Source organism: Onthophagus taurus, chromosome 5, assembly GCF_036711975.1.
Source record: "Onthophagus taurus isolate NC chromosome 5, IU_Otau_3.0, whole genome shotgun sequence".
NCBI classification, from domain to species: Eukaryota; Metazoa; Arthropoda; class Insecta; order Coleoptera; family Scarabaeidae; genus Onthophagus; species Onthophagus taurus.
The window spans coordinates 11,650,198-11,677,743 of record NC_091970.1 but is presented as its reverse complement, the minus strand read 5'-3'; the positions used below and the strand labels follow the sequence as shown (position 1 = coordinate 11,677,743).

Below are 27,546 nucleotides of genomic sequence, written 5' to 3'. Positions count from 1 at the left end.
CGAACTCTCGTTTCGATTCGGTTCTCGCGAATCCAAAATCTAATTTTTCTTCAAAATAATCTCCAAATTTTAAGTGATTTCGAGTGGATTTTTAAACTTATTTCATAAAAGGTGAGTAATATCATTTAAATTCAGTGTAAAAGAGGAATTAACGACTCATTAACCAAATCTACGTGATACTTAGCTCGAAAAGGAAACGACTTGAATACGTAATAAGATACTCAATTTAATAGGATTAATGTCTTAACGTAAAAACAAGAAAGATAACGTTTGTTTTCAACGAAAAAAATTGTTTATATTTTATAATAAAGTGCTAATTTTTAGCAGTTTTGAGGTTTACGAACTTTTAATCACCTCAAATTACTTATGAATCCAATTTAGAATTTAATTATGATCGTTTGGATAGTTTTTTAATGGAAAAAAAACCTTGAAACGTCCAGTTTAAAGCGGGTTTTCTTCTTCAGGATAACCATTACACATTTTTTCCTCTTTAAATAGATTCCTTCAGGTTGTATTTATCTTATTCAGGCAGTTTAAGACATTTAACTCTTCTTGAGATATAAAATGTATTTGGAATTCTTTTTTGAAAATTTCCATGCAAATTTTTATCTCATTTAAATCCGCGCCCACTGACCCATATTATCATGGTTTAAATGTTACTAAGAATGAATTAGACGTTTTCAGCAACAAAATAGAGTACAACTTAAAAAGTAGAAGTAGTGGAAAAAAGTGTTGTTGATAAAAAATGTTTGAGATCAACTCAAGAATTTTGACGAAATAAAAAGTATCCTCTTTTTAATGCAATAACTCGTTTTGAAAAAACGCTTTTAGATTTTGAGAAAACAATATTTGAAGTTTTGGTAAAATTTTCGATGTTGCAATTTTCATCGACAATTTTTTTGAATTTTCCCATTTTCGACGATTAAGCTTTAAAAATTCGTATAAAATCCAGTTCTTGGAATATGAGTATAAAAATATCCCAAAGTATTAACAAAAGTGTCCTCTTTCCAACGAACCAACCCGTTTTGAAAAATAACTTTTAGTTTTTGAGAAAACGATATTTGAAGTTTTGGTAAAATTTTCGATGTTGCAATTTTCATCGATAAATATCAAAATTCGCTATAAAATTAATTTCTTGAAGGATCCTTGACGAAATATCACCAATTATTAATTAAAGTATCCCCTTTTTAATGCAACAAGCCGTTTTGAAAAATCGCTTTTAGTTTTTGAAACGATCCACAATTTTTTTGAATTTTCCAATTTTCGACGATTAAGTTTTAAAAATTCGCATAAAATCCATTTCTTGGAATATGAGTTTGAAAATTTCCCAAAGTGTTAATAAAAGTGTCCTCTTTCCATTGAACTAACCCGTTTTGAAAAATAATTTTTAGTTTTTGAGAAAACGATATTTGAAGTTTTGATAAAATTTTTGATGTTGCAATTTTCATCGATAAATTTCTAAATTTGCTATAAAATTAATTTCTTGAAGGATCCTTGTGGAAATATCACCAATTATTAATTAAAGTATCCCCTTTTTAATGCAACAAGCCGTTTTAAAAAATCGCTTTTAGTTTTTGAGAAATAAATTTTTGAAATGATCGATAATATTTTCGAATTTTGCAATTTTCGCCGATTAAGTTTTAAAAATTCGTATAAAATCCAGTTCTTGGAATATGAGTTTGAAAATTTCCCAAAGCGTTAATAAGAGTGTCCTCTTTCCAATGAACCAACCCGCTTTGAAAAATAACTTTTAGTTTTTGAGAAAATAATAGTTGAAGTTTTGATAAAATTTGTGATGTTGCAATTTTCATCGATAAATTTCAAAATTCGCTATAAAATTAATTTCTTGAAGCATCTCTGTGGAAATATCACCAATTATTAATTAAAGTATCCTCTTTTTAATGCAACAAGCCGTTTTGAAAAACCACTTTTAGTTTTTGAGAAATAAATTTTTGAAATAATCGACAATTTTTTCGAATTTTGCAATTTTCGCCGATTAAGTTTTAAAAATTCGTATAAAATCCAGTTCTTGGAATATGAGTATGAAAATTTCCCAAAGTGTTAACAAAAGTGTCCTGTTTCCAATGAACCAACCCGTTTTGAAAAATAACTTTTAGTTTTTGAGAAAACGATATTTGAAGTTTTGATAAAATTTTCGATGTTGTAATTTTCATCGATAACATTCAAAATTCGCTATAAAATTAATTTCTTGAAAGATCCTTGTGGAAATATCACCAATTATGAATTAAAGTATCCCCTTTTTAATACAACAAGCCGTTTTGAAAAACCACTTTTAGTTTTTGAGAAATAAATTTTTGAAATAATAATAATCGCCAATTTTTTCGACTTTTGCAATTTTCGCCGATTAAGCTTTAAAAATTCGTATAAAATCCAGTTCTGGGAATATGAGTATGAAAATTTCCCAAAGTGTTAAAAAAAGCGTCCTCTTTCCAATGAACCAACCCGTTTTGAAAAATCACTTTTAGTTTTTGAGAAAACGATATTTGAAGTTTTGATAAAATTTTTGATGTTGCAATTTTCATCGATAAATTTCAAAATTCGCTATAAAATTAATTTCTTGAAGGATCCTTGTGGAAATATCACCAATTATTAATTAAAGTATCCCCTTTTTAATGCAACAAGCCGTTTTAAAAAATCGCTTTTAGTTTTTGAGAAATAAATTTTTGAAATGATCGATAATATTTTCGAATTTTGCAATTTTCGCCGATTAAGTTTTAAAAATTCGTATAAAATCGATTTCTTGGAATAAAAGTATGAAAATTTCCCAAAATGTTAATAAAAGTGTCCTGTTTCTAATGAACTAACCCGTTTTGAGAAATAACCTTTAGTTTTTGAGAAAACGATATTTGAAGTTTTGATAAAACTTTCGATGTTGCAATTTTCATCGATAAATTTCAAAATTCGCTATAAAATTAATTTCTTAAAGGATCCTTGTGGAAATATCACCAATTATTAATTAAAGTATCCCCATTTTAATGCAACAAGCCGTTTTGAAAAATCACTTTTAGTTCTTGAGAAATAAATTTTTGAAATGATCGACAATTTTTTTGAATTTTCCAATTTTCGACGATTAAGTTTTAAAAATTCGTATAAAATCCAGTTCTTGGAATATGAGTATGAAAATTTCCCAAAGTGTTAACAAAAGCGTCCTCTTTCCAATGAACCAACCCGTTTTGAAAAATAACTTTTAATTTTTGAGAAAACGATATTTGAAGTTTTGATTAAACTTTCGATGTTGCAATTTTCATCGATAACATTCAATACTTGCTATAAAATTAATTTCTTAAAGGATCCTTGTGGAAATATCACCAATTATTAATTAAAGTATCCCCTTTTTAATGCAACAAGCCGTTTTGAAAAATCACTTTTAGTTCTTGAGAAATAAATTTTTGAAATAATCGACAATGTTTTTGAATTTTCCAATTTTCGTCGATTAAGCTTTAAAAATTCGTATAACATTCAGTTCTTGGAATATGAGTATGAAAATTTCCCAAAGTGTTAACAAAAGCGTCCTCTTTCCAATGAACCAACCCGTTTTGAAAAATAATTTTTAATTTTTGAGAAAACGATATTTGAAGTTTTGATAAAACTTTCGATGTTGCAATTTTCATCGATAACATTCAAAATTTGCTATAAAATTAATTTCTTAAAGGATCCTTGTGGAAATATCACCAATTATTAATTAAAGTATCCCCTTTTTAATGCAACAAGCCGTTTTGAAAAATCACTTTTAGTTCTTGAGAAATAAATTTTTGAAATAATCGACAATTTTTTTGAATTTTCCAATTTTCGACGATTAAGCTTTAAAAATTCGTATAAAATCCAGTTCTTGAAATATGAGTATGAAAATTTCTCAAAGTATTAACAAAAGCGTCCACTTTCCAATGAACCAATCCGTTTTGAAAAATAACTTTTAGTTTTTGAGAAAACGATATTTGAAGTTTTGATAAAATTTTTGATGTTGCAATTTTCATCGATAAATTTCAAAATTCGCTATAAAATTAATTCCTTGAAGGATCCTTGAGGAAATATCACCAATTATTAATTAAAGTATCCTCTTTTTAATGTAACAAGCCGTTTTGAAAAATCGCTTTTAGTTTTTGAGAAATAAATTTTTGAAATGATCGACAATTTTTTTGAATTTTGCAATTGTCGCCGATTAAGTTTTAAAAATTCGTATAAAATCCATTTCTTGGAATATGAGTATGAAAATTTCCAAAAGTGTTAATAAGAGTGTCCTCTTTCCAATGAATCAACATGTTTTGAAAAATAACTTTTAGTTTTTGAGAAAACGATGTTTGAAGTTTTGATAAAATTTTCGATGTTGCAATTTTCATCGATAATTTTCAAAATTCGCTATAAAATTAATTCCTTGAAGGATCCTTGAGGAAATATCACCAATTATTAATTAAAGTATCCTCTTTTTAATGCAACAAGCCGTTTTGAAAAATCACTTTTAGTTTTTGAGAAATAAATTTTTGAAATAATCGACAATTTTTTCGAATTTTGCAATTTTCGCCGATTAAGTTTTAAAAATTCGTATAAAATCCATTTCTTGGAATATGTGTATGAAAATTTCCCAAAGTGTTAACAAAAGCGTCCTCTTTCTAATGAACCAACCCGTTTTGAAAAATAACTTTAGTTTTTGAGAAAACGACAACAAAATTTTCAGTTGCAACTTCAGGTTGTATTTATCTTATTCAAGCAGTTTAAGACATTTAACTCTTCTTGAGATATAAAACGTATTTGGAATTCTTTTTTAAATTTCTATGCAAATTTTTATCTCATTTAAATCCGCGCCCACTGACCCATATTTTATTCGTACGATGGCAATCTTTTGGTCCCAGAAGGTACGTGAGTTGAAAAACCGTTATTATGGGACCAGATGATAAATATTCAGAGGAGATTCGATGGGTTTTTTTCATTCAGGGTCAGTGGACTCGCCAAAATTTAAATTAAAATATAATCCAGAGCAAGCGAATACAAATCGACTAATTATGTTTAAAAAAAATTTTATTTCCAGAATATGATAACGAAGATATCATGAATATCATCGATTTATTCCGGATAGCAACTCTATTTGGTTTTGCGACAGCCTCTGGTAGGTATTTTTTGAATTAATTCTTTTTGAGCCTTTTTTTCGTTCTCCTCATGGACGCGATCATAAATCAACGTTTATGAACCAACGTTTTATGACCGCTCATATTTTCTAGTTTTACTCTTATTTCTTGCTCTGACGTTAAATTCTTTTTGTTCAAGTGCTTCGTTCTTTAGAAGAAGACGATCAAAACGCGATCGAATGGTTTCACTTAAAAAATACTAATTTAAACCAATTTCAATGCACGCAAGAAGGATATTTTCCCGATGATAAAAATTGTACCATTTTCTATCGATGTATTTCAAACGGGCAAGCAACTCTGACGCCTGTCAAATATGATTGTGGACCAGGAACTGTTTATGAACCAACCCATCAAGTTTGTACCCATCCATATTCAAGTACTCGACCGGAATGTGGTGGATTAGATTCATCGACGATATCACCATCAACGATTCCATCATCAACGATTCCACAATCAACATTCTCGCCATCAACTGCGAGTATTTCAACATCAGCTCCGACTTATTTACCACCGAGCACTGAAGAAATCGCAACAAAAGCACCAGAAGCTTCAGTTTCGAGCACTTTGGGAATTAAATGTAATCAAGAAGGATTTTTGGGAGATCCCGTCAACTGCCAAAAGTTTTATAGATGTGTGTCAGATGGGAGAGGAGGTTATAATCGATACGATTTTACTTGTGCTGAAAATACGGTTTGGAATCCGACGGCTATCGCTTGTGATTATCCTTGGAACGCAAATCGATCAAATTGTGGAAGTAGTGGAATGTCGTCAGAAGGACAACCTGGAGAACCTGGGACTCCAGGACAAGGTGGTGCAGGAGGTATTGGGGGACAAGGAGGTGGAGGTGGTGGTGGAGGAGGAAGTGGAGGAAATCCTGGACAACCTGGAGCTCCAGGACAAGGTGGTGCTGGTGGTCAAGGAGGTGGAGGTGGTGGGGGAGGAAGACCAGGACAAGGTGGTGCTGGTGGATCTGGACAAGGTGGAGCTGGTGGTCAAGGAGGTGGATCTGGACAACCTGGAGCTCCAGGACAAGATGGCGCAGGAGGTCAAGGAGGTGGTGGGGGAGGTAGACCAGGACAAGGTGGTGCTGGTGGATCTGGACAAGGTGGCGCTGGTGGTCAAGGAGGTGGATCTGGACAACCTGGAGCTCCAGGACAAGGTGGCGCAGGAGGTCAAGGAGGTGGAGGTGGTGGGGGAGGAAGACCTGGGCAACCTGGAAGACCAGGACAAGGTGGTGCTGGTGGTGCAGGTGGATCTGGACAAGGTGGCGCTGGTGGTCAAGGAGGCGGATCTGGACAACCTGGAGCTCCAGGTCAAGGAGGAGGTGCAGGAAAACCTGGACAACCTGGTAAACCAGGACAAGGTGGTGCTGGTGGTCAAGGTGGTGGATCTGGACAAGGTGGTGCTGGTGGTCAAGGAGGTGGATCTGGTCAACCTGGAACTCCAGGACAAAATGGTTCAGGCGGACATGGAGGTGCGGGTGGAGCTGGAGGAAGTGGTGGTTCGGGTGGCCAAGGAGGTGCTGGGGGACAAGGTGGTGCAGGAGGAAATCCAGGTGCACCAGGACAAAGTGGTTCGGGTGCAATTGGAGGACAAGGTGGGACTGGGGGAAATCCTGGACAAGGTGGAGCTGGTGGAACTCCTGGGCAACCTGGTGCGCCAGGCCAAAGTGGTTCTGGAGGTCAGGGAGGTGCAGGAGGTGCTGGTGGCAATCCAGGAGGTACGAAATAACTAATTTATAAGTTAACCGGAGTGGTTTACACTCAACGTTATCACAATAAATTAAAGATTAGACACATAAGCTTCTGAATATGGACAACATCCTCTTGGAAGATTTACTTATTGTACTTTGATTTTACTTTGAGTCATCTGAAAAGTTCTCATCGTCCTTTTGTAAGCAAAATTCACAGATATGATGTACCTCGGCATCCTCGTCCACTTCTTGCAAGATACACTCATCCTTCTGTAGACTGAGAGTAGAAATGGCCACAATACAGACTTTATTTGCACTCTCTAGAAGTTCTTTTTTGTAAGCCGAGCTAGTTACAACAGAAAGTTTTTCCTGTTTTGTGGCCTAATTTCCGGATGTTTTTCTTTTCAATATGAGGAACAGATAGGTGTTGGTCTTGGGAGCTTGTTGGTTATTGGAGTTTCTATCATTCCAATGTGAGCACCCAGGTTCAGCAAACGCATCTTGCTCTTTAGGTCCGGCTTGGTTGACAGAACCATCGTTTGTCTGTGGTATAACCTGCTTACGCGAGCCATTTAAAGCACTTCCTTTGCCACTATTGACAATCATGTTAGCGGCTTCATTTGTAATTAAAGGTATGTCTGTTGTGTTAGAAGCTTCAAACACTGATGAATCTGGAAAGATATTTAGTTCGTAAGGGCAAATTCCAGTTTTTTTGAAACCATTTATCGCAGTCAACATAGTTGCAGCCCAAAATCTTAGCAATTTGAAACATGGTAACAACTTTTCCTGGGTTTGATCGTAGCCAATTCGTCTATCCTTGATCATAGTATGTGCTGAGAGGCTTCATAAATAAGACATCTAGATGATGAAGCCTGTGGGTACAAGGAGGTGGGAAACAGACAATAACCACACCATTAGCCCTTGCTTTATCAATTATGGTCAGACTCTGTATATGAGTTGAATGACCATCCAACAATAGCAGGACTGGTTTCTCCTTGGTTGCTTAAAAATGTTTTGACATTTTGGCATTCTGCCCACATTCCAGGTGAACAATTGTTCAGCAATTCTGGCTTCTTTCGCTGTCGAGCATACACTAACATGGGTGGCATAAAACCTCCAGCTGCACTTTTCCTCTTTCGGCATATGATAATGAGCCTACTTGTTTCCTCCCTTTTGTTGCCAGTATTTTGGAAGTATTCTTTGAAGCAGCAGAAATCCCACTTTCATCGCAGTTGTAGATTCGATCTGCTGTAAATTTGTGCTGGTCATATACTTACTCAAATAAACCAAAGAATTAGGATACATTAACTTTGTTAAAAGCCATGGCCCTAGCTGCGGAGGTTTGCTCAGGTTTCCAAAATGATAAACATGGGGTTTTTTGCAAAAATCCTCTAAGCCAATCCTTTCCGGCTGATTCTTTAGTCTGGTTCAAATTATGCCGCTTGTTATTTCTTACTGCTAACTGGTATGCCAGCCGGTTTACCTCATTATCAGTCAAACCAAACAAACACTCCGAATGGTGTGTTCGTAATGGCTGCCAGGTCTATCCGACACTCACACAGCAACAGCCTACTAGTGAACTATTTTCCACTAGGTTGCTACACCTACCGTAGCAGTCATTGCAAAAGCCCCATCTTGCCCTCCACCCCTTTTTGCTCTTAAGGACCACACTTCTTCTATTTTTCATCCTATTCTTGTCATATCCATCGATTTCTTTCAACCTTTTCAACAACATATGTAGATTTTCTTTCTTCTAGCAATTTGCATAGTGGCTTCTTCTCCATAGCTTCCAGCATGTCTACGTTTCTGACTAATATGGTGTAATATTGGACGATTCCAATTTCTTCACATTCTTATGGCTTTTCAAGATTTCTATTCCATATATCAACTACAGCATTATTATGGCTCCTATTATACTTACCTTTATTATTACCTTATCACGAAGTATAGCTTGATTGCACGATTGTACGGCTCCTCTGCGTTCCCTGAATCCTAATAGTAGTCCTCTCCTTTCTACGTCTTCTTGCAGTCTTTTCTTAGATTTAGCATGTCTGTATTGGGATATTGTTCAGCGCTGCGTTTACTCTCTTCTGGATATCATTTTAAATTTTTCTCCAAAATTCGCCAAAAACTCCGCATTCTCTTGGTCGTCGAATATCCATTGGCCATCCAGACTTTTTAATTGCGTTTTGGGTTCTAGCTTCCTTCTTTTCTTTTTCAGGAGCTTCCACAGGGATTGATTTAGATCTTGTCCGCCCTCAAGGAGGCTCCTGTCGCACATTTTCACCTTGTGCTCATCTAGCATTTTCTTCTGCTGCTGATTGTACACCTTTTTCCATAGCTTTCTTAATGGTGGACTTCTAGATTTATTCTTCTAACCTGTAAGTGAATTTTGGCCAATGAATCTTTGCCCTTGGAGTCTTCTTCTTGGAATTTTCTGCAATTATAGTTGGAACCCCTGCAAGCTTTCGGATTGCATTAACGTTTGGGTTAGGATTCTTATGGGTTACATAGGTTTGAATCTTGAATGGCTGTTTTTAGATAGCATAAACTGAAATACTTGAGAAAATTGAAATTCATTTAGGAATTCCAGTCTATGATTGAATGTTTCCAGAACTTGTATCAATAGGCACAAACTGGATCTTTTAGGAACACTCAACGTCAAAAATTAATAGTTACTAGTTCAATGTCTCAGAATTATGTCCAATTATATACTTCAGCATTTAGCCATCTTAAACAACATGCTTGATTTGAACTGTGTGATTGGGACTGTTATAAGAATTCTGGCTTGACAAACGTTTGCAAAATCAGGCCTAGGTTTTCTTGTTTCTTGTGTTTCGTAGTTAAATAATTATTTTAGGAATTTATTAGCAAAATGGATAATTTTTTGTAAACCATTTTGGCGTGTATTGAATGCGGCTGGATGTTGTTGTTGTGGTTGTTCTCAACATTCTGTAACATTCACGTCTTGAATAAACCCAATACTGGTATGGTATGGTGGCTGTAGCTGGAAAATTAGAGCTACGAGTTAACTGAATTTCGTGAATGCTCTTTGTAGTTATATTGTATATATTCTGGGAAAAAAATCTCTGGGATCATTTTGATTTCTGCGTCATGTTCCGTACTTCATCGTGTCTAATCATAACAGTCAATATCAAAGTCACTTTCTGGAAGATTTTTATTAATTTTTTCAAAAACGTGTATCTTCTTTATTCCTTTGCCAAAGTTGGAATGTGATGCCAAAGTAACCTCACTTCACAACGCGAAAAAGTCAAAACATAATTTTCCTCCATAGGGTCTTCCACAACCCCTACTCCAGTTGGAAATAAATGCACTCAAGAAGGATATTTAGCTGATGATGCAGACTGTATGAAGTTCTATAGATGCGTCGAAAACGGAAACGGAGGTTACACTCAATACTCGTACACCTGCGCACCCGGAACCGTTTGGGACATCAACATAAACAGCTGCAATTATCCTAGATCTGCGAATCGAAAAGATTGTAAATCCAATACTAATGGGGAAGGAACATCGGACAATCAAAGTGGTCCAGGAGAAAATGGTAAACCGGGGACACCTGGAAGTCCAGGATCTCCAGGACAATCGGGAACACCAGGAAGTCCAGGAACACCAGGATCTCCTGGTCAATCAGGAACACCAGGAGGTCCAGGAACACCAGGATCTCCAGGTCAATCAGGAATTCCAGGATCTCCTGGTCAATCAGGAACACCAGGAGGTCCAGGAACACCAGGATCTCCTGGTCAATCAGGAACACCAGGATCTCCTGGTCAATCAGGAACACCAGGATCTCCTGGTCAATCAGGAACACCAGGATCTCCTGGTCAATCAGGAACACCAGGAGGTCCAGGAACACCAGGATCTCCCGGTCAATCAGGAACACCAGCAGCTCCAGGATCCCCAGGATCTCCAGGAACACCAGGATCTCCTGGATCTTCAGGAAGTCCAGGAACCTCAAGTACACCAAGCACTCCAAGTTCCCCAGGAATAACAAGTCCAACCCCAACAGGTACACCTATCATTACAACAATAGTAACTTATATTTCAATAATACTTAAACTTCTTCTACATAGGTCCACCAATAACACCAACTCCAGTAGGAAAAACGTGCAAGCAAGAAGGTTATTTAGGTGATAACGAAGACTGTACGAAATTCTACAGATGTGTGGATAATGGAAGTGGAGGTTATATTCAATATTCGTATTCGTGCGCCCCAGGAACAGTTTGGGATACCAACTTAAGCACATGCAACTATCCGAATGCTGCAAATCGAAATGATTGTAAAGTAAATCTAAATGGAAATGGAGGGCAATCGGAATCGTCTGGAGGTTCTGGAGCTCCGGGAAGTCCAGGTGCACCTGGAAGTCCAGGTTCTCCAGGAACGCCAGGAGTACCTGGAAGTCCTGGACAGAGTGGAAATGGAGATCAAGGAAGTTCTGGTCAACCAGGAACTCCAGGATCACCAGGAAGTGCAGGAATACCGGGAAGTCCGGGAACACCAGGAACACCAGGTAGTAGTCATGGAAATGAAAATCAGGGAGGTTCTAGTCCAAGTCCTCCAAGTACACCGGAAACAACCGTCACCACTGGTAAATAATTTTATCTTCAAAATCAGCTTAAACACCGTAATTCTTTAGAAACATCTCCAGTGACACCAACACCAGTTGGAAAAATATGCACAAATGAAGGATATTTGGCTGACAGCGAAGACTGCATGAAGTTCTATAGATGCGTAGAAAATGGAAATGGTGGTTATTATCAACACTCTTACACCTGCGCACCTGGAACGGTTTGGGATACGAACCTAAGTACTTGTAATTACCCGGGAACTGCTAATCGCAAAGATTGCAAAATTAATTCAAATGGAGGAAGTTCAGGTTCACCTGGTCAAGGTGGTAATGGAGGACAAGGTGGAGACGGAGGAAATGGTGGACAAGGTGGTAATGGAGGACAAGGTGGAAATGGAGGACAAGGTGGAAGTGGTGGTCAAGGTGAACCAGGAACTCCTGGGCAAGGTGGAGATGGAGGAAATGGCGGACAAGGTGGTCAAGGTGAATTAGGAACTTCTGGACAAAGTGGGAATGGAGGACAAGGTGGAAATGGTGGGCAAGGAGGAAATGGTGGACAAGGAGGGGATGGAGGCCAAGGTGGCAATGGAGGACAAGGTGGTCAAGGTGAATTAGGAACTCCTGGGCAAAGTGGGAATGGAGGACAAGGTGGAGATGGTGGGCAAGGAGGAAATGGTGGACAAGGTGGGGCTGGAGGCCAAGGTGGAAATGGAGGCCAAGGCGGTGAATCTGGTCAACCAGGAAATTCAAAACCACCAACATCACCAGCAACTCCTACAGGAACCACAGAATCTACGAATTCAGGCCAAATATGTATGTAACAAAATTCCTTTCATTTACAAAAAAAAACACAAATATTGTTTTAATTTATTATTATAGCAACACCTACACCCATTGGCAAAACATGTTCCCAAGAAGGTTACTTAGCCGACAGCGAAGACTGCATGAAATTTTACAGATGCGTGCCGAATGGATCCGGAAGTTATCATCAATATTCATATAACTGCGCTCCTGGTACTGTTTGGGACACCAACTTAAGCACGTGTAATTATCCGAACGCTGCAAATCGGCAAGATTGTAAGATGAATAATGGTGGAGGTCAAACTGGAGAAAGTGGAAGTCTAGGACAAGATGGAAGTCCTGGTCAATCAGGTACTCCAGGTACCCCCGGAAGCCCAGGAACTCCAGGTCAAGGTGGAAGTGGTGGTACACCAGGAAGTTCAGGTCAACCAGGTACTCCAGGAACTCCTGGGCAAGGTGGAAGTGGTGGTACACCAGGAACTCCTGGAACTCCAGGACAAGGTGGAGGAGGAGGTTCTGGATCTCCTAGCACACCAGGAGAAAATCAAACAAATACACCAGAACCAACATCAATATCAACGCCATCTCCAACAAGTAAAATTTCAAAATAACCAAATTCATTTTTAATTGCATGTCTTAAAACTTTTTAGGCCCACCAACGCCAAGTCCAATTGGAAAAACGTGCACCCAAGAAGGATACATGGGAGATAGTGAAGATTGCATGAAATTCTATAGATGTGTTCCAAACGGATCAGGAAGTTACCACCAATATAGTTATAACTGCGCTCCGGGCACCGTCTGGGATGTTAACTTAAGCACTTGTAATTATCCAAATGCTGCTAATCGAAAAGGCTGCAAGACAACTATTAGTGGAAGTCAAACTACAGAAAGTGGAAGTGAAACACCTCCCACTCCAGGACAAGGTGGAAGTGGTGGTACGCCAGGAAGTTCTGGGCAACCTGGTACTCCAGGTAGTTCTGGGCAACCTGGTACTCCAGGAAGTTCAGGGCAACCAGGAACTCCAGGACAAAGTGGAAGTGATGGTACTACAGGATTACAAACTTCAACGCCAATCCCAACAGGTAAAACTTCAAAACACCACTTCTTCATTTTGAACTAATCTTTTTAATACTTTATTAGGTCCGCCAACTCCTAGTCCAATTGGAAAAACGTGCACTCAAGAAGGATACTTGGGTGATAGCGAAGATTGCATGAAGTTCTATCGATGCGTGGATAATGGAAGCGGAGGTTACACTCAGTACTCTTATAATTGCGCGCCTGGAACCGTTTGGGATAACAACTTGAGCGCGTGTAATTATCCCAATGCAGCAAATCGAAAAGACTGCAAGTCGAATGTTAATGGAGGTGGTCAACCTGGAACTCCAGGACAAGGTGGAAGTGGTGGTACTCCAGGAAGTCCGGGACAACCAGGAACTCCAGGACAAGGTGGAAGTGGTGGTACTCCAGGAATTCCAGGACAACCAGGTACACCAGGAACTCCAGGACAAGGTGGAAGTGGTGGTACTCCAGGAAGTCCGGGACAACCAGGAACTCCTGGAACTCCAGGACAAGGTGGAAGTGGTGGTACTCCAGGAAGTCCGGGACAACCAGGAACTCCTGGAACTCCAGGACAAGGTGGTAGTGGTGGTACTCCAGGAATTCCAGGACAACCAGGTACACCAGGAACTCCTGGAACTGCAGGACAAGGTGGCAGTGGTGGTATTCCAGGAAGTCCAGGACAACCAGGTACTCTTTTCTTTATAAAAGCAATTACGACTTTGTGAGTAGACATTAGGACCTTACACGATCAATCAGACTATCATTCCTGAGACCATTCCTTCTTCAAAAATGCATGTAATGAAGAAATGATAAACAAATGAGGTCAGATGTTGGCTGATTTTTGCTCCGTTGTAGAAGCAAAAACTGAGGATTAATAACACTTATGTTAAACACATCTCTGCCATAACATCCGCCAACATAGGATCGGAACACAACCTAATCATGAACAGTATACACAATGACATCAAGAAACTTCCATCAAGTACATAAACACAAGGAACAGAGCAAACACCAGAATAAGGGAGATAAAGAGAGAACATTGGAATGTGGAGTTTAGCAAAGAAATGAAGGACAAAAACTATAGAAAGCAGATGTAGAGCAAGTTGAGGAAGTAGAAGATTTCATAACGGAGGCAGTACAATATTCCTAATTAGCTGCTGTATTGGGAAGGAACATCCTCAGAACCTAGACATATTAATTTTTCGTTCTTTCCTAGACACGTCCATTACAACACCGAATTCTGAAGCAGCGGAACAGAAGGGGTTCAGAAAAACAAGTCAACAGTGGACGTGGTCTTCGTTGATAACCTTGTAGGGGAGAAACCAATAGAATATAACAACCCAGCATACTTATGGTTTATAGATTTGACAAAAGCGTTTGACAGGATACGAGAACAACGTGAGAAATCAGGTTACTCAGAATACACTGGAACCAGTATCTAAAAGTCTGCTTGGACGACCTTAAAAAGTTTTGAAAATTTTTATGCACTTTCTTGTAGTCTTTTGAAATTATTGAATTTGTTGGAGATCTTTGCAAAATCCAGTAAAAAAATCTTAATTATTCTTACTCAATCTTAGGTAATCTTGAAAATCCGTCCAAATTTCTGCAAAGCTTTGTGTACAGCAAAAAACCCGAAAGTAGAGAAATCAGCAGCAAGTACAAGATAAACCATGCAGGATCAGACTACCAGAGAAATTTCAAAGTGTTCAGAAAGCGATTAATCTCAATTATGATTACAAGACTCGGCAAAACTTCGTTTCGCCTCGTTCTGCTTCAGCTCTAATTCATTAATACTTGGATTCACTATTTATGTCAAAGCAAAGTCGTTGGCTTAAACTAGTAGTGTAGATTTTTTAAATTAAATGTCATGATTCCAGGTCAAGGTGGAAGTGGTGGTAAACCAGTAACTCCAAGTCAACCAGGTGCTCCGGGAATACCTGGATCTCCAGGACAAGGTGGAAGTAGTGGTACACCAGGAACTCCTGGCAAACCAGGAGAAAATCAACAAACAAGTACGCAAGCAACACCCAGCACTCAATCGCCAACCCCAACTCCATCTGGTAAAACATCAAAATTTTAAGACTTCATTTTAACTTAATATTTTGCAGGTCCACCAACTCCTAGTCCAGTTGGAAAAAAATGCACACAAGAAGGATATTTGGGTGATAGTGAAGATTGCATGAAATTCTATCGATGCGTGGATAATGGAAGCGGAGGTTATACTCAATATCCTTATAACTGCGGACCTGGTACTGTTTGGGATAACAATTTGAACACTTGTAATTATCCCAATGCTGCAAACCGAAAAGATTGCAAGATGAATGTTAATGGAGATGGTCAACCAGGAAGTCCAGGACAAAGTGGAAGTGGTGGTACACCAGGAAGTCCAGGACAACCAGGAACTCCAGGAAGTCCAGGACAACCAGGTACTTCAAAATTACTTACCTATTTTCTAGAGACAATTAGGAATCTGCAGGCAGATACACCAAACTTTATATCTTAAAGGCTAAGTTGTGGCAGGTTCGAGAGAAAATCCTATATCCTTAAAATCCTGTGACATCATTGAAAATCGCAGGATATCATTAGAATTTCTAAATATATTCTAGGGATACTCTGGAAATAAAGAAAAATGTTGAAAATCTTTACAAAATCGCAGAATCCCTAGGAATTCATATGCACCTCTAGGAATATCTCGGAATCATAAAAAAATTGTTTGAAAATCCTAAATATTCGTAGAAATCCCTAATTATTCTTGATAAACCTAAGTATCCCTAACAATTTTAAGATATTCTACATAAAAGTTCTAAAAATTTGTAGAATGCCTTAAAGATTAATAGATGTCATTAAAAATCCATGGAAATTCCTAAAAATCTGTTGATATCCCTAAACATTCTTTAAATTCCCAACAAATTCTTAGAGAATCTTGAAAATTGTTGAAAAATCACGTTAAATTATTAAAAATTTATTATAAATCCTTACAAATGCCTATATACATGTAATAATCATTAATTATCATTCAAACATTTTAAATATCCCTGAAAATCGTTAGGGATTAACTCAAAATGTTCTGAAAATAAATAGATTTTCCTGGAAAGCATTAAAAATTCCTGAAATTTGTGAGGAATTAATTGATATATACTTACAGTACTGTGACATAATGGAATTCCTAAACGTATTGTAGGGATTCTCTAGAAATATCCCTGGATATCCTTAGAATCATTGATATCCTTAGGATTCTTAGAAATTTTAGAGAGAAGCTTTGGATCATTAAGAATCTGTTTGAAATCGTTCAAAAATCCTAGATATTCGAAAAAATCCCTAATTGTTATTGATAAATTTTAGATATATCTGGAAATGCTGCTAAAATGCATCTAAACATCTATAATATTCTAGGGAAGGTTAAAAAATTGAATACTTTTGAAGCATTTTATACATCTAGGATTCCTTTAGAGTCTGAAAATTTTATGCAAATCCTAGGAATATCCTAAATATCTTTGATTAATCTTGGATAACCTTGGAAATTCTTTGGATCCATGGAATGGTTTTCGATATTGTGTATCTTTAGACATCTCTAAACAATTGAATTCTATATATTCTATTATATTCTACTCTATATATCTAGATCTCAGATCAATCATCTCAACCATCAGATTATCATACATTTTTATGTCAAATACGGGACTAAAAGCAAAACAGGCAAAAGAAACCAAAACTTTTTCTTAATTAATTACTTTTTTGCACTCCAAGAACAGGTGAAGCTAGAGGCAATTAGGAAGCTGCAGGCAGATACACCAAACTTTATATCTTAAAGGCTAAGTTGTGACAGGTTCGAGAGAAAATCAGCTTATCTTGGCTGTTTATTTCTGCACCAACTTGATTATACTTCTGGCATAAATTTCCAAATACTCCATAAGATGAAATACATTTTGCTCGCAACAGAGTCTCCGAAATCCCTAAATTTTCCAACCCAACCCAACCCAAGAGAGAATCCCATTAACTCAACAAGTTTAAGCTAAAATCCTATGGGAGTCTGAGTATCTTGTCTGATAAAGTATTCATCAGAGTAGAAAGCATAATGTCCTTGAAAATCGTTAGGCATTCATTCAAAATAATTCAAAAATCCAAAGGTTTCCTGGAAAGTATTGGAAATTTCTGAAAATTGTGAGGAATCAAAAAATATATACTTAGAATCCTGTGATATCACTGAAAATCGCAGGATATCATTAGAATTTCTAAATGTATTCTAGGGATACTCTGGAAATAAAGAAAAATTTTGGAAATCTTTATAAAATCGCAGAATCCCTAGGGATTCACATGCACCTCTAGGAATACTTCGGAATCATAAAAAATCTGTTTGCCTAAATATTCGTAGAAATCCCTAGTTATTTTTGATAAACCTAAGTATCCCTAAAAATTTTAAGATATTCCACATAAAAGTTCTAAAAATTTGTAGAATGCCTTAAAGATTAATAGATGTCATTAAAAATCCATGGAAATTCCTAGAAATCTGTTGATATCCCTAAACATTCTTTAAATTCCCAACAAATTATTAGAAAATCTTGGAAATTGATGAAAAATCACGTGGATATATATATGCCTATATATATGTGATAATCATTAATTATCATTCAAACATTTTAAATATCCCTGAAAATCGTTAGGGATTAACTCAAAATGTTCTGAAAATAAATAGATTTTCCTGGAAAGCATTAAAAATTCCTGAAATTTGTGAGGAATTAATTGATATATACCTACAGTACTGTGACATAATGGAATTCCTAAACGTATTGTAGGGATTCTCTAGAAATATCCCTGGATATCCTTAGGATTCTTAGAAATTTTACAGAGAAGCTTTGGATCATTAAGAATCTGTTTGAAATCGTTCGAAAATCCTAGATATTCGAAAAAATCCCTAATTGTTATTGATAAATTTTAGATATATCTGGAAATGCTGCCAAAATGCATCTAAACATCTATAATATTCCTAGAAATCGTTGAAAAACTGAATATTTTTGAAACATTTTATACATCTAGGATTCCTTTAGAGTCTGGAAATTTGACGCAAAGCCTAGGAATGAATATCCTAAAAATCATTGATTAATCTTGGATAACCTTGGAAATTCTTAGATATTCTTTGGATCAATAGAATGGTCTTCGATATTGTGTATCTTTAAACATCTCTAAACAATTGGATTCTATATATTCTATTCTATATATCTAGATCTCAGATCAATCATCTCAATCATCAGATTATCATACATTTTTATGTCAAATATAGGACTAAAAGCAAAAGAGGCAAAAGAAACCAAAACTTTTTCTTAATTAATTACTTTTTTGCACTCCAAGAACAGGTTTAGCTAGAGGCAATTAGGAATCTGCAGGCAGATACACCAAACTTTATATCTTAAAGCCTAAGTTGTGGCAGGTTCGAGAGAAAATCGTTAAATTTTCCAACCCAACCCAAGAGAGAATCCCATCAACTCAACAACATTAAGCTAAAATCCTATGGGAGTCTGATCCTACATGGTTGATTGGCTATATCTTGGGAAATCTTAGGAATTCACTCAAAATAATTCAAAAACCTAAAAATTTTCCTGGAAAGCATTAGAAATGTTGGAAATCTGTACAAAATCGCAAAATCCCTAGTAATTCATATGCACTTCTAAGAATACCTCCTGAAAATCCTAAATATTCCTAGAAATCCCTAATTATTCTTGATAAATCCTAAGTATTCCTAATAATATTAAGACATTCTGATTAAAAGTTCTAAAAATTCTGAAAATGCCTTAAAGATTATAAGATATCTTTAAAAATCCATGGAAATTCCTAGAAATCTGTTGATATCCCTAAAAATTCTTTAAATTCCTAACAAATTATTAGTAAATCTTGGAAATTGTTGAAGGATCACGTGGAATCATTAAAAATTTATTGCAAATCATTAATTATCACTAAAAAATTGTTGAAAATCGTTAGGCATTCACTCAAAATGTTCTGCAAATAAATAGCTTTCTCTGGAAAGCTTTACAAATTTCTGAAATTTGTGAGGAATCAATTGATACGTACTTACAGTCTAGAAATATCCCTGGGAATCGTTAAAAATCATGGATATTCTTGGAATTCTTCTAAAATCCTAGATAGTCGTAAAAATCCCTAATTTCATCAATGATAAATTGATGAAATTTTGATATCTTTGAAAATCCTTATAAATTTTCTGGTAATGCTTTCAAAATTCATAGCATGTTTTTGTTTTTCTTGAGTATCTTTAGAAATCCTCCAGAGGAATAGTTAGGGATTGCTTGATTTCCGTAAGCATTTTTTAAAATCTTGGAATACGTTTAAAATCACCCTTAGGATTCTTATACGTTTTAGGCAGAAGCTTTGAATCATTAAGAATCTCTTTGGAATCGTTCGAAAATCCTAGATATTCGAAAAAATCCCTAATTTATCTCTGGAAATGCTACAAAAATGCATCTAAACTGAATATTTTTGAAACATTTTATACATCTAACAATAAGATTCGTTTAGAGTTTGAAAATTTGATGCAAATCCTGGAAATATCCTAAAACCTTTGATTAATCTTGGAGATTCTTAGACATTCTTTGGATCCATGGAATGGTTTTCGATATTCTTGGGTATCTTTAGACATGTCTAAACAATTGGATGCAACCGAAAGCAATTCGATGTCATCAAGAGTAATTTTTTGACATTCATATTTAGAATCAGCAGATTATCACATTTTTAAGTCAAGTAGAGGACTAAACGCAAAAGAGGCAAAAGAAACCAAAACTTTTTCTTAATTAATTACTTTATTTTTTTAAGGAACATCTGGCACCCCAGGGGCAGCTGGAAGCGGTGGTACGCCAGGAAGTCCAGGACAGCCAGGAACTCCAGGACAAGCTGGAAGTGGTGGTACTCCAGGAAGTCCAGGAAAACCAGGCACTCCAGGACAAGGTGGAACACCTGGTACTCCAGGAAGTCCAGGGCAACCAGGCACTCCAGGGACACCTAGTACTCCAGGCAATGCAGGAAGTTTGTCATCAACAACACAATCTCCATCAAGTAAGTTGTTAAAAATCTTTGTTATTATTACAACATAACATAAATATTGTATTAGTTCCAAGTCCTATTGGAAAAACATGCACTCAAGAAGGTTACATGGGAGACAACGAAGATTGCATGAAATTCTATCGATGCGTGGACAATGGAAATGGAGGTTACGTCCAATATACTTACAATTGCGCACCTGGAACTGTTTGGGATAACAACTTGAGCACTTGTAATTATCCAAATGCTGCCAATCGGGAAAATTGTAAAAATAATGGTGGATATCAACCAGGACAAGGTGGATCTCCAGGTAGTCCAGGAACACCAGGATCTCCTGGACTACCAGGACAAGGTGGAAATGGTGGACAAGGAGGCAGTGGTGGATCGCCAGGTAGTCCAGGTTCGCCAGGATTACCTGGGCAAGGCGGAAACGGAGGACAAGGAGGCAATGGTGGATCTCCAGGTAGTCCAGGAACACCAGGATCTCCTGGACTACCAGGACAAGGTGGAAATGGTGGGCAGGGAGGCAGTGGTGGATCGCCAGGTAGTCCAGGTTCGCCAGGATTACCTGGGCAAGGCGGAAACGGAGGACAAGGAGGCAGTGGTGGATCTCCAGGTAGTCCAGGAACACCAGGATCTCCTGGACTACCAGGACAAGGTGGAAATGGAGGAAGCTCAGGTCAACAAGGTACTCCAGGCAATGCAGGACAAAATGGAGGTTTCTCATCGACAACGCAATCTCCATCAAGTAAGTTGTAAAAAATCTTTGTTATTATCACAACCTAACATAAATATCGTATTAGTTCCAAGTCCTATTGGAAAAACATGTACTCAAGAGGGTTACATGGGAGACAGCGAAGATTGCATGAAATTCTATCGATGCGTGGACAATGGAAATGGAGGTTACATCCAATATACTTACAATTGCGCACCTGGAACTGTTTGGGATAACAACTTAAGCACTTGTAATTATCCAAATGCTGCCAATCGGGAAAATTGCAAAAATAATGGTGGATATCAACCAGGACAAGGTGGAAACGGAGGGCAAGGAGCAACTAATGGATCTCCAGGAAGTCCAGGAACACCAGGATCTCCTGGACTACCAGGACAAGGTGGAAATGGAGGACAAGGCGGAACTGGTGGATCTCCAGGTAGTCCAGGGACACCAGGATCTCCTGGACTACCAGGACAAGGTGGAAATGGAGGACAAGGAGGTAGTGGTGGATTACCAGGTAGTCCAGGTTCGCCAGGATCACCTGGGCAAGGTGGAAATGGAGGACAAGGCGGAACTGGTGGATCTCCAGGTAGTCCAGGGACACCAGGATCTCCTGGACTACCAGGACAAGGAGGTAGTGGTGGATCGCCAGGATCACCTGGGCAAGGTGGAAACGGAGGACAAGGCGGAACTGGTGGATCTCCAGGTAGTCCGGGAACACCAGGATCTCCTGGTCAAGGTGGAAATGGTGGTCAAAATGGACAAGAAGGAAATAGCGAACCTCCTATACAAAATGGTTGCTCAACAGGAGCATTCAGAAGCCATGAAAATGATTGCAAAAAATTTTATAAATGCTCCAACGGACTTGATAACGTTTTCACTTGCCCAGATGGAACAATTTGGGACCAAGACGCCCTCACCTGTAATTTCCCATCCGCTGTAAAAGGAAAATGCGGATCTAACACTCAAGTTGTTTCTACAACAAGTTCTCCAGTTATTACACCAATGACCACAACAAATCGCGAAGTGACAAGCGAAAAAGTTGAGAGTACCACAAATCCAACCCAACCCAACACCGCCACCACCGTTCTTCCTCCTTGCTATAATTCCACCACGAAAGAAGAAATTAAAGAGCCGAATAAAAATTGTTCCTCAATGGCTCACGGCGATTTTAAACCAGACGTGAAGAATTGTCATAAATATATTCGGTGCAGCAATGGGATTGAGTATAGTTTTGAGTGCCCCAGTGGATTGGTTTGGGATCAAAACATATTAACTTGTAATTATGGAAATTGTTCATCTTCAACTCAAAGTATCGAAACAACTCAAAGTACTCAAACAACCCAAACAACTCCAATGACAACTGAAAAATTTACGACTGATTCAACGACAACAATCCAAACGACAAATAGTCAAGGCACAACGGAAATGATGACAAGTGAAAGATTTACAACAGATTCAAGCACGACTCAAGTACTAACTCAAGCACCAACTCAAGTTACTACGATTACCACGGAAAATTCCATTGGAAGTACAATGACAACTGAAAGTACCACTCAAAATGTGGAGACTACAACCGGAAAATACTGCACCCAAGACTACAGAGCTGATGAAAATGATTGCAAAAAGTTTTATAGATGTGCCAATAACATTGAATCTGTTATGAAGTGTCCAGAAGGTACAGTTTGGGATGAGAAAAAAATTATTTGTAACTATCCAAGTGAAGTTAGCGGGAAGTGTGGAAGCATGACCGAATCAACTGAATCATCAACTCAAGCTACAACAGAAATGATCCCAAATTCATCTACCGAAATTACTAGTACTGAATCAATTACATCCTCGACGTTGATTTCGACTGAAATGACCACAACACAACCAAATCCAACCACTGAATTTGGAAGTACTGAATCATCAAGTTTGGCATCAACAGAAATGGTGACTCAACCCCCAACAGAACCTACCAGAACTGAAAATCCCCCTCAAAATATAACAGCGAATTGTCCCATTTCAAACTTGACAGGTTCTCAAGTTCTTTTAGTTTGCCCAACTGCTTTTAGGCGACACCCTAAATACTGCGACCTATTTTATCAATGCATGACATCATCGAATATTGATATAAAAGTATCAGTTTTTGCATGCCCCAATGGAACCTTATACGATGAGGAGCGCTGCCAATGTTCAGAACCTTCAGAAACGAGACCATGCGATGGTGAATATCACCCAGAAGAAAGAGGATTCTTACCCGACGATGAGTTAGCACCAATTATGGTTGGAAATCAAGGAAATTTATGTCCGTTTGAAGGTTATTTTGAGCTAGAAGAAGACGGAAGAAAGGGAAGGTGTTCGTCGATGTTTTTGAAATGTTCCAAAAATGTTTCGAAAATTGGTAGATACGAGCCGGTTTTGATGCAATGCCCGATTGGATTCGCGTTTTGGTCCGTGAGTAGAAGATGTGAAAGGAAAAGTAAATTGTTGGAGTGTGAAGGGGTTGAGGGTGATGCGGGGAGGAATTTTAGGTGGAATTTGCCGATTGAAAATGTTAATGTTTCGTATTACAAAAAAAGAAATGTTTTGAAAAAATGATTAATTAATTTTTATTGATAGATTTTTATCCCTTTTTAATTGAATTTCGTTTTTGGGATGAAAATTTATTTTCGATTTAATTTTTATTTTTGAAAAAATTAATTCGAAAAATTAAATTAAATTAAACTAAAAAGAATTTAAAAAAAAACGAAAATGGGGTTTTAAACCGGTGGTGGTTATTTAATTAATTTAATTTCTTTAATTTTAATTAATTTGTAGTTTTGAGTAGAAATGTTCAAACAAAAATTTGTATTGCGATAAATTTTCCGTTTCTAGTCAATAAAAATCGACTCAATAAATAATTTTTATATAAATTAGTGTTTTATTTTTTTGGATTAAATCAAAAATTAAATCATTTTTAAAATTTTTCTATTTTTTTTTAACTTCATCACCATTTTTTTTAAAAGTACAATTAATTTTTAATCCTAGTTACATAAAAATTCCACGAAAAATTGTTTATTTTATCGCGTTTTCACCACCATTTGCCCGTGTAAACAATTACTTTTCTGTTTACGGCTTAAAGCAACGTTTATAATTTCGAAAATTTCAATAACTTTCTTTTCCGACTCACCGAAATCCAATTTTAACCTCCAAAACGGTTTTTCGGAGTTTGTACCAATTTTTTCTGCACTATATGGTACATTAATATCCTGGAAATAAAACAAAGAGAAATTAAAACGTCATAAAATTTTGCTACTTGAAATAATAAATAATTAAATAAAATCAACATAAAAGAAAATGAGACCCGTACGACAGTAACAAACTATGAAAAACAAGGGTAGTTTTTCTATCTATTTTACAAGCCGATAACTTTGTTGTTTTTAGAGATAGCGGAATAATAAATACACCACTAGAAAGCCTGATCTTTCCTTCATCTACCAAATTGGAACCAAATTAAAACCACATTTTCGATATCTTGATATCCACAACGAAAAAGAATAGAGAACGCCGCCGCGTTCCAAATACACCTCAAAATTGTCAAATTTCAAGTCCGTGTGCAGCCATTATGGAACCGAATTTAAAAAAAAGCTTTATCGATTTTGTCTGGTCAATATCTATTGACGTCGGCCAAAAAACAAGCCTTCTAAAGAACTCTACCTAGAATCGGTAAATTGACTCACAAGGGAAGTGTCACAACTGTGTCTCACCGATTTCGATGCAATTTGGTACAGTCATAGAATGGGCCAAAATAAGGTTCGCACATTTTTTTATACGTGCGGTAAAAGCCCCTGGGGCGAGTTATAGGGGTTGAAAGTTTGGAGAAAAAGTACGTTTTCACTTATATTTTGAAAACGAAAAGTGCTATCAAAATTTGGTAAATTGTAACTGATATTCATTTTAAAAGAGCTTTCTTTTGATGTGTCACACATATAGCAGAGGGTTAAAAAGGGCGAACTACCCCTATTTTTTTGGAATTATTTAAAAACCACCCTATCGATTTTGGCGGCATTAAGTATACTTCTAGTGCGTTCAAAAATATTAGTTAAGGGTTTTTTCCCATTCGCCCTAGATCAACCCCAGCGAAGTTACGGGGGTTAACATGTAAGCACTTTTCGTAAGAATGATGTGATAAAATTGTCAGGTATTTTGAAAATACTTTAAACAAAACCGTAAATTAGTCGCACAATAAAATGTTTAGTGTAAAATAAGGCATAATACACCATATAGGGGTTGTTGGGGTTATCCACCCCCTTAAAAATTAATTCTATCCCGGGCGTTATTTGTCGATTACGGCGAAATTTGGTACTGTGTTTGTTTTATATTTGAAGTAAAAATTTTTGAAAATGGTTATAAGGGTTACAAATTAGGGGTAGTTTTTTGTTTATACCTCGAAGATGAAAACTGCCATCGTAACTGTGGTATTGTTTTTTAAAAATCTATCTATCGATGTTCCACGAGGTAAACTACCCTCATTTTCTTTAAATAATAAATATAAAACTACTAGATAAATAAGATATTTTATTTATTTATGAGTTAAAAAGCAACTGACAAAAAAAATAGTTCAATATACCAAAGAAGTTTATTCTACATTACTAATTGACGTTTTTTATGTATTATATTAATTTTCAATATTAAATTTATTTTTATTCTACGTAGTGTTGGCAAAAATGAAAGTCGTGGAAAAAATGTTTTAAACATAAGGATTTTTTACACCATGCACATGTTATGACCGCTATATCCCCACAGATATCACACGTTGGCTTCTCACTCGAAAAGCAAACTTCCACGGGATTTTCAAAATGGTCTGGTCTCTCCTCTATATAGCCACTTGCAAACCATGCGTATTTAAAAACATTTATAAACCGAGGGGAAGCCAACTGGTTATGCGTCAACGATTGCAATTTTAATATGTTATCCCTCTGATGTAAATTGACATCATACTGGTAAAGAATAATCTGATCAGAGAATCTTCTAATAAAATTTTTCCATATTCTGAAACCAAATACATCTAGGGGCTGTATTTGACCTGTTGTCCCTGCAGGTATAGATAAATGTTTAAAATTAGTACCTGATGGAGTTATTTCACTAATAACTTCAGGACAATGGCCACTCCAAGAATCTAATAATAATAATGATTTAGAACCAGTATTTGGAAAATATACATTTTGGAGCCAATTTTTCATGTGTTCTGAAGTTAACTTTCCAGATTTTGATGCCAAAACGTATATATTGTCTGCTTTAAACATTGTATTTGCTACCCTCGGTCCAAAGCTGCCAGAGGGTTCTTTTAAAACAATAAAAAGTGGAGAAAGAAGTTTCCCATCAGCAGATATTACGGGTTGAATTGTGTAACTGTGCGTTGTAGATGACACCGACTGGACCACACTTTCTACGGTTTTAACTCCTAAATCGCTTAATGTTCTTCCCGAATGGAATTCCAAGTTAAAACCGCTCTGATCCGAATTGTAGGTGTTTTCAGGTCCATATATTTGGATTTGTAGCTTTGCCTCTTTAACGAAATCTTTTGCTAAAGTTTTTACTCGATCAACATTTCCAATTTGTTTTTGGGATAGAAATTTTGTTATTTTTCGGCTTACTAACCGATTTGCTTTCTTAAAACGTTGCACCCAGCTATGAGATGCTTTGAACAGTTGAGGAGATAAATTCTTTTCATTTCTAGCTTGTATAGCCCATCTGCGTATATCAATATCATGTAGTGGCAATTTATTATCTACGGCGGCTCTCGCTTGATTAATTACAAATTCGGTAATTTCTGCTAATTTTTCTTTGTATGTCCCTCTTTCTTCAATATATTTAGACCATCTGTGCAATTGGGTCTTTGACGTTACTTTTCGGTATTTGTTTTTTACGGTTTCTAGTTTCAAATAACCTTTCTTCCCACTTGTCCAGTAATTTACCGCCTCTAATTTGTACTCGTAGTCGATGTCATCCTTCAATGGACAATGAGCATCAGTATCTTCTACAAACCTGTCAGTTGTATCCTGGTCTTCAATAATTTGCTGACCGTCATTGATGCCATTGGATGAATCGAAAATTAATACAGTTTCGTCTTCAATTTGCATATTGTAGTCTTCCATACTTTCCATTAAAATACGCTGTATATTTTCTTTTAAACTAACTTCTGCTTCATTTACAGGAGTCTGGGGAATATTCATAACAGTAAAAACTGTCATTAGCAAATTTAAAACGTTTATTGGGTTTATTGTAACCATTGCTTCTGTCAGTTGCTCTGAAACTAAAATCTACCCACTGGGCACACGTTCTTTTATACTAGAAAAAACTATTTTGAGAAATGACCTTTAGCAAGCGGCACTAAAAAAACAAATATTGTGCCAAAATTTTTTTGGTAGGTGTATTTTTGGCAACATTATGTAGAATAAAAATAAACTAATAAACTATATAAAACAAACACAGTACCAAATTTCGCCGTAATCAACAAGTAATGCCCGGGATAGAATTAAT

General features: G+C 36.7%; 2 protein-coding genes across 6 annotated transcripts in view; one reads left to right on the top strand and one right to left on the bottom strand.

The window, feature by feature from the left end:
• On the top strand, positions 1–23,936 carry LOC111419930 (uncharacterized PE-PGRS family protein PE_PGRS54-like). 5 transcript variants are annotated; one of them, XM_071195786.1, is made up of 15 exons: positions 1–111; positions 5,045–5,122; positions 5,281–6,861; positions 10,130–10,861; positions 10,926–11,441; positions 11,490–12,233; positions 12,300–12,815; positions 12,872–13,192; positions 13,229–13,303; positions 13,362–13,967; positions 15,158–15,340; positions 15,389–15,706; positions 20,100–20,339; positions 20,395–21,072; positions 21,128–23,936. In XM_071195786.1, exons 2-15 carry the CDS (start codon positions 5,065–5,067, stop codon positions 23,620–23,622), a joined length of 9,063 nt encoding a protein of 3,020 aa, XP_071051887.1. In that variant the 5' UTR covers positions 1–111; positions 5,045–5,064; the 3' UTR covers positions 23,623–23,936. The 5 variants fall into 5 exon arrangements, with proteins under 5 accessions (XP_071051887.1, XP_071051886.1, XP_071051885.1 ...); XM_071195785.1 differs by having other exon boundaries at positions 11,502–12,233; positions 12,872–13,303; XM_071195784.1 differs by having other exon boundaries at positions 12,872–13,303.
• Positions 23,937–23,974: 38 nt separating this feature from the next.
• The window catches only part of LOC111419931 (Dis3 like 3'-5' exoribonuclease 2), a 41,700-nt gene continuing 38,128 nt past the window's right edge, over positions 23,975–27,546 (bottom strand). Inside the window, exon 4 of the mRNA XM_071195789.1 lies at positions 23,975–24,272. Within this exon, the coding sequence (XP_071051890.1) occupies positions 24,084–24,272 (189 nt within the window). The 3' untranslated portion in view covers positions 23,975–24,083. The remainder of the gene's footprint in view (positions 24,273–27,546) is intronic.

Excerpts from the sequence above, each read along its gene's own strand:
- LOC111419930 (XM_071195784.1), top strand. The coding sequence starts at position 5,065 with ATGAATATCATCGATTTATTCCGGATAGCAACTCTATTTGGTTTTGCG. Across the intron at positions 5,123-5,280 it reads TGGTTTTGCGACAGCCTCTG|TGCTTCGTTCTTTAGAAGAA; the intron begins GTAGGTATTTTT and ends TTTTTGTTCAAG. Across the intron at positions 12,816-12,871 it reads ATCAACGCCATCTCCAACAA|GCCCACCAACGCCAAGTCCA; the intron begins GTAAAATTTCAA and ends AAAACTTTTTAG.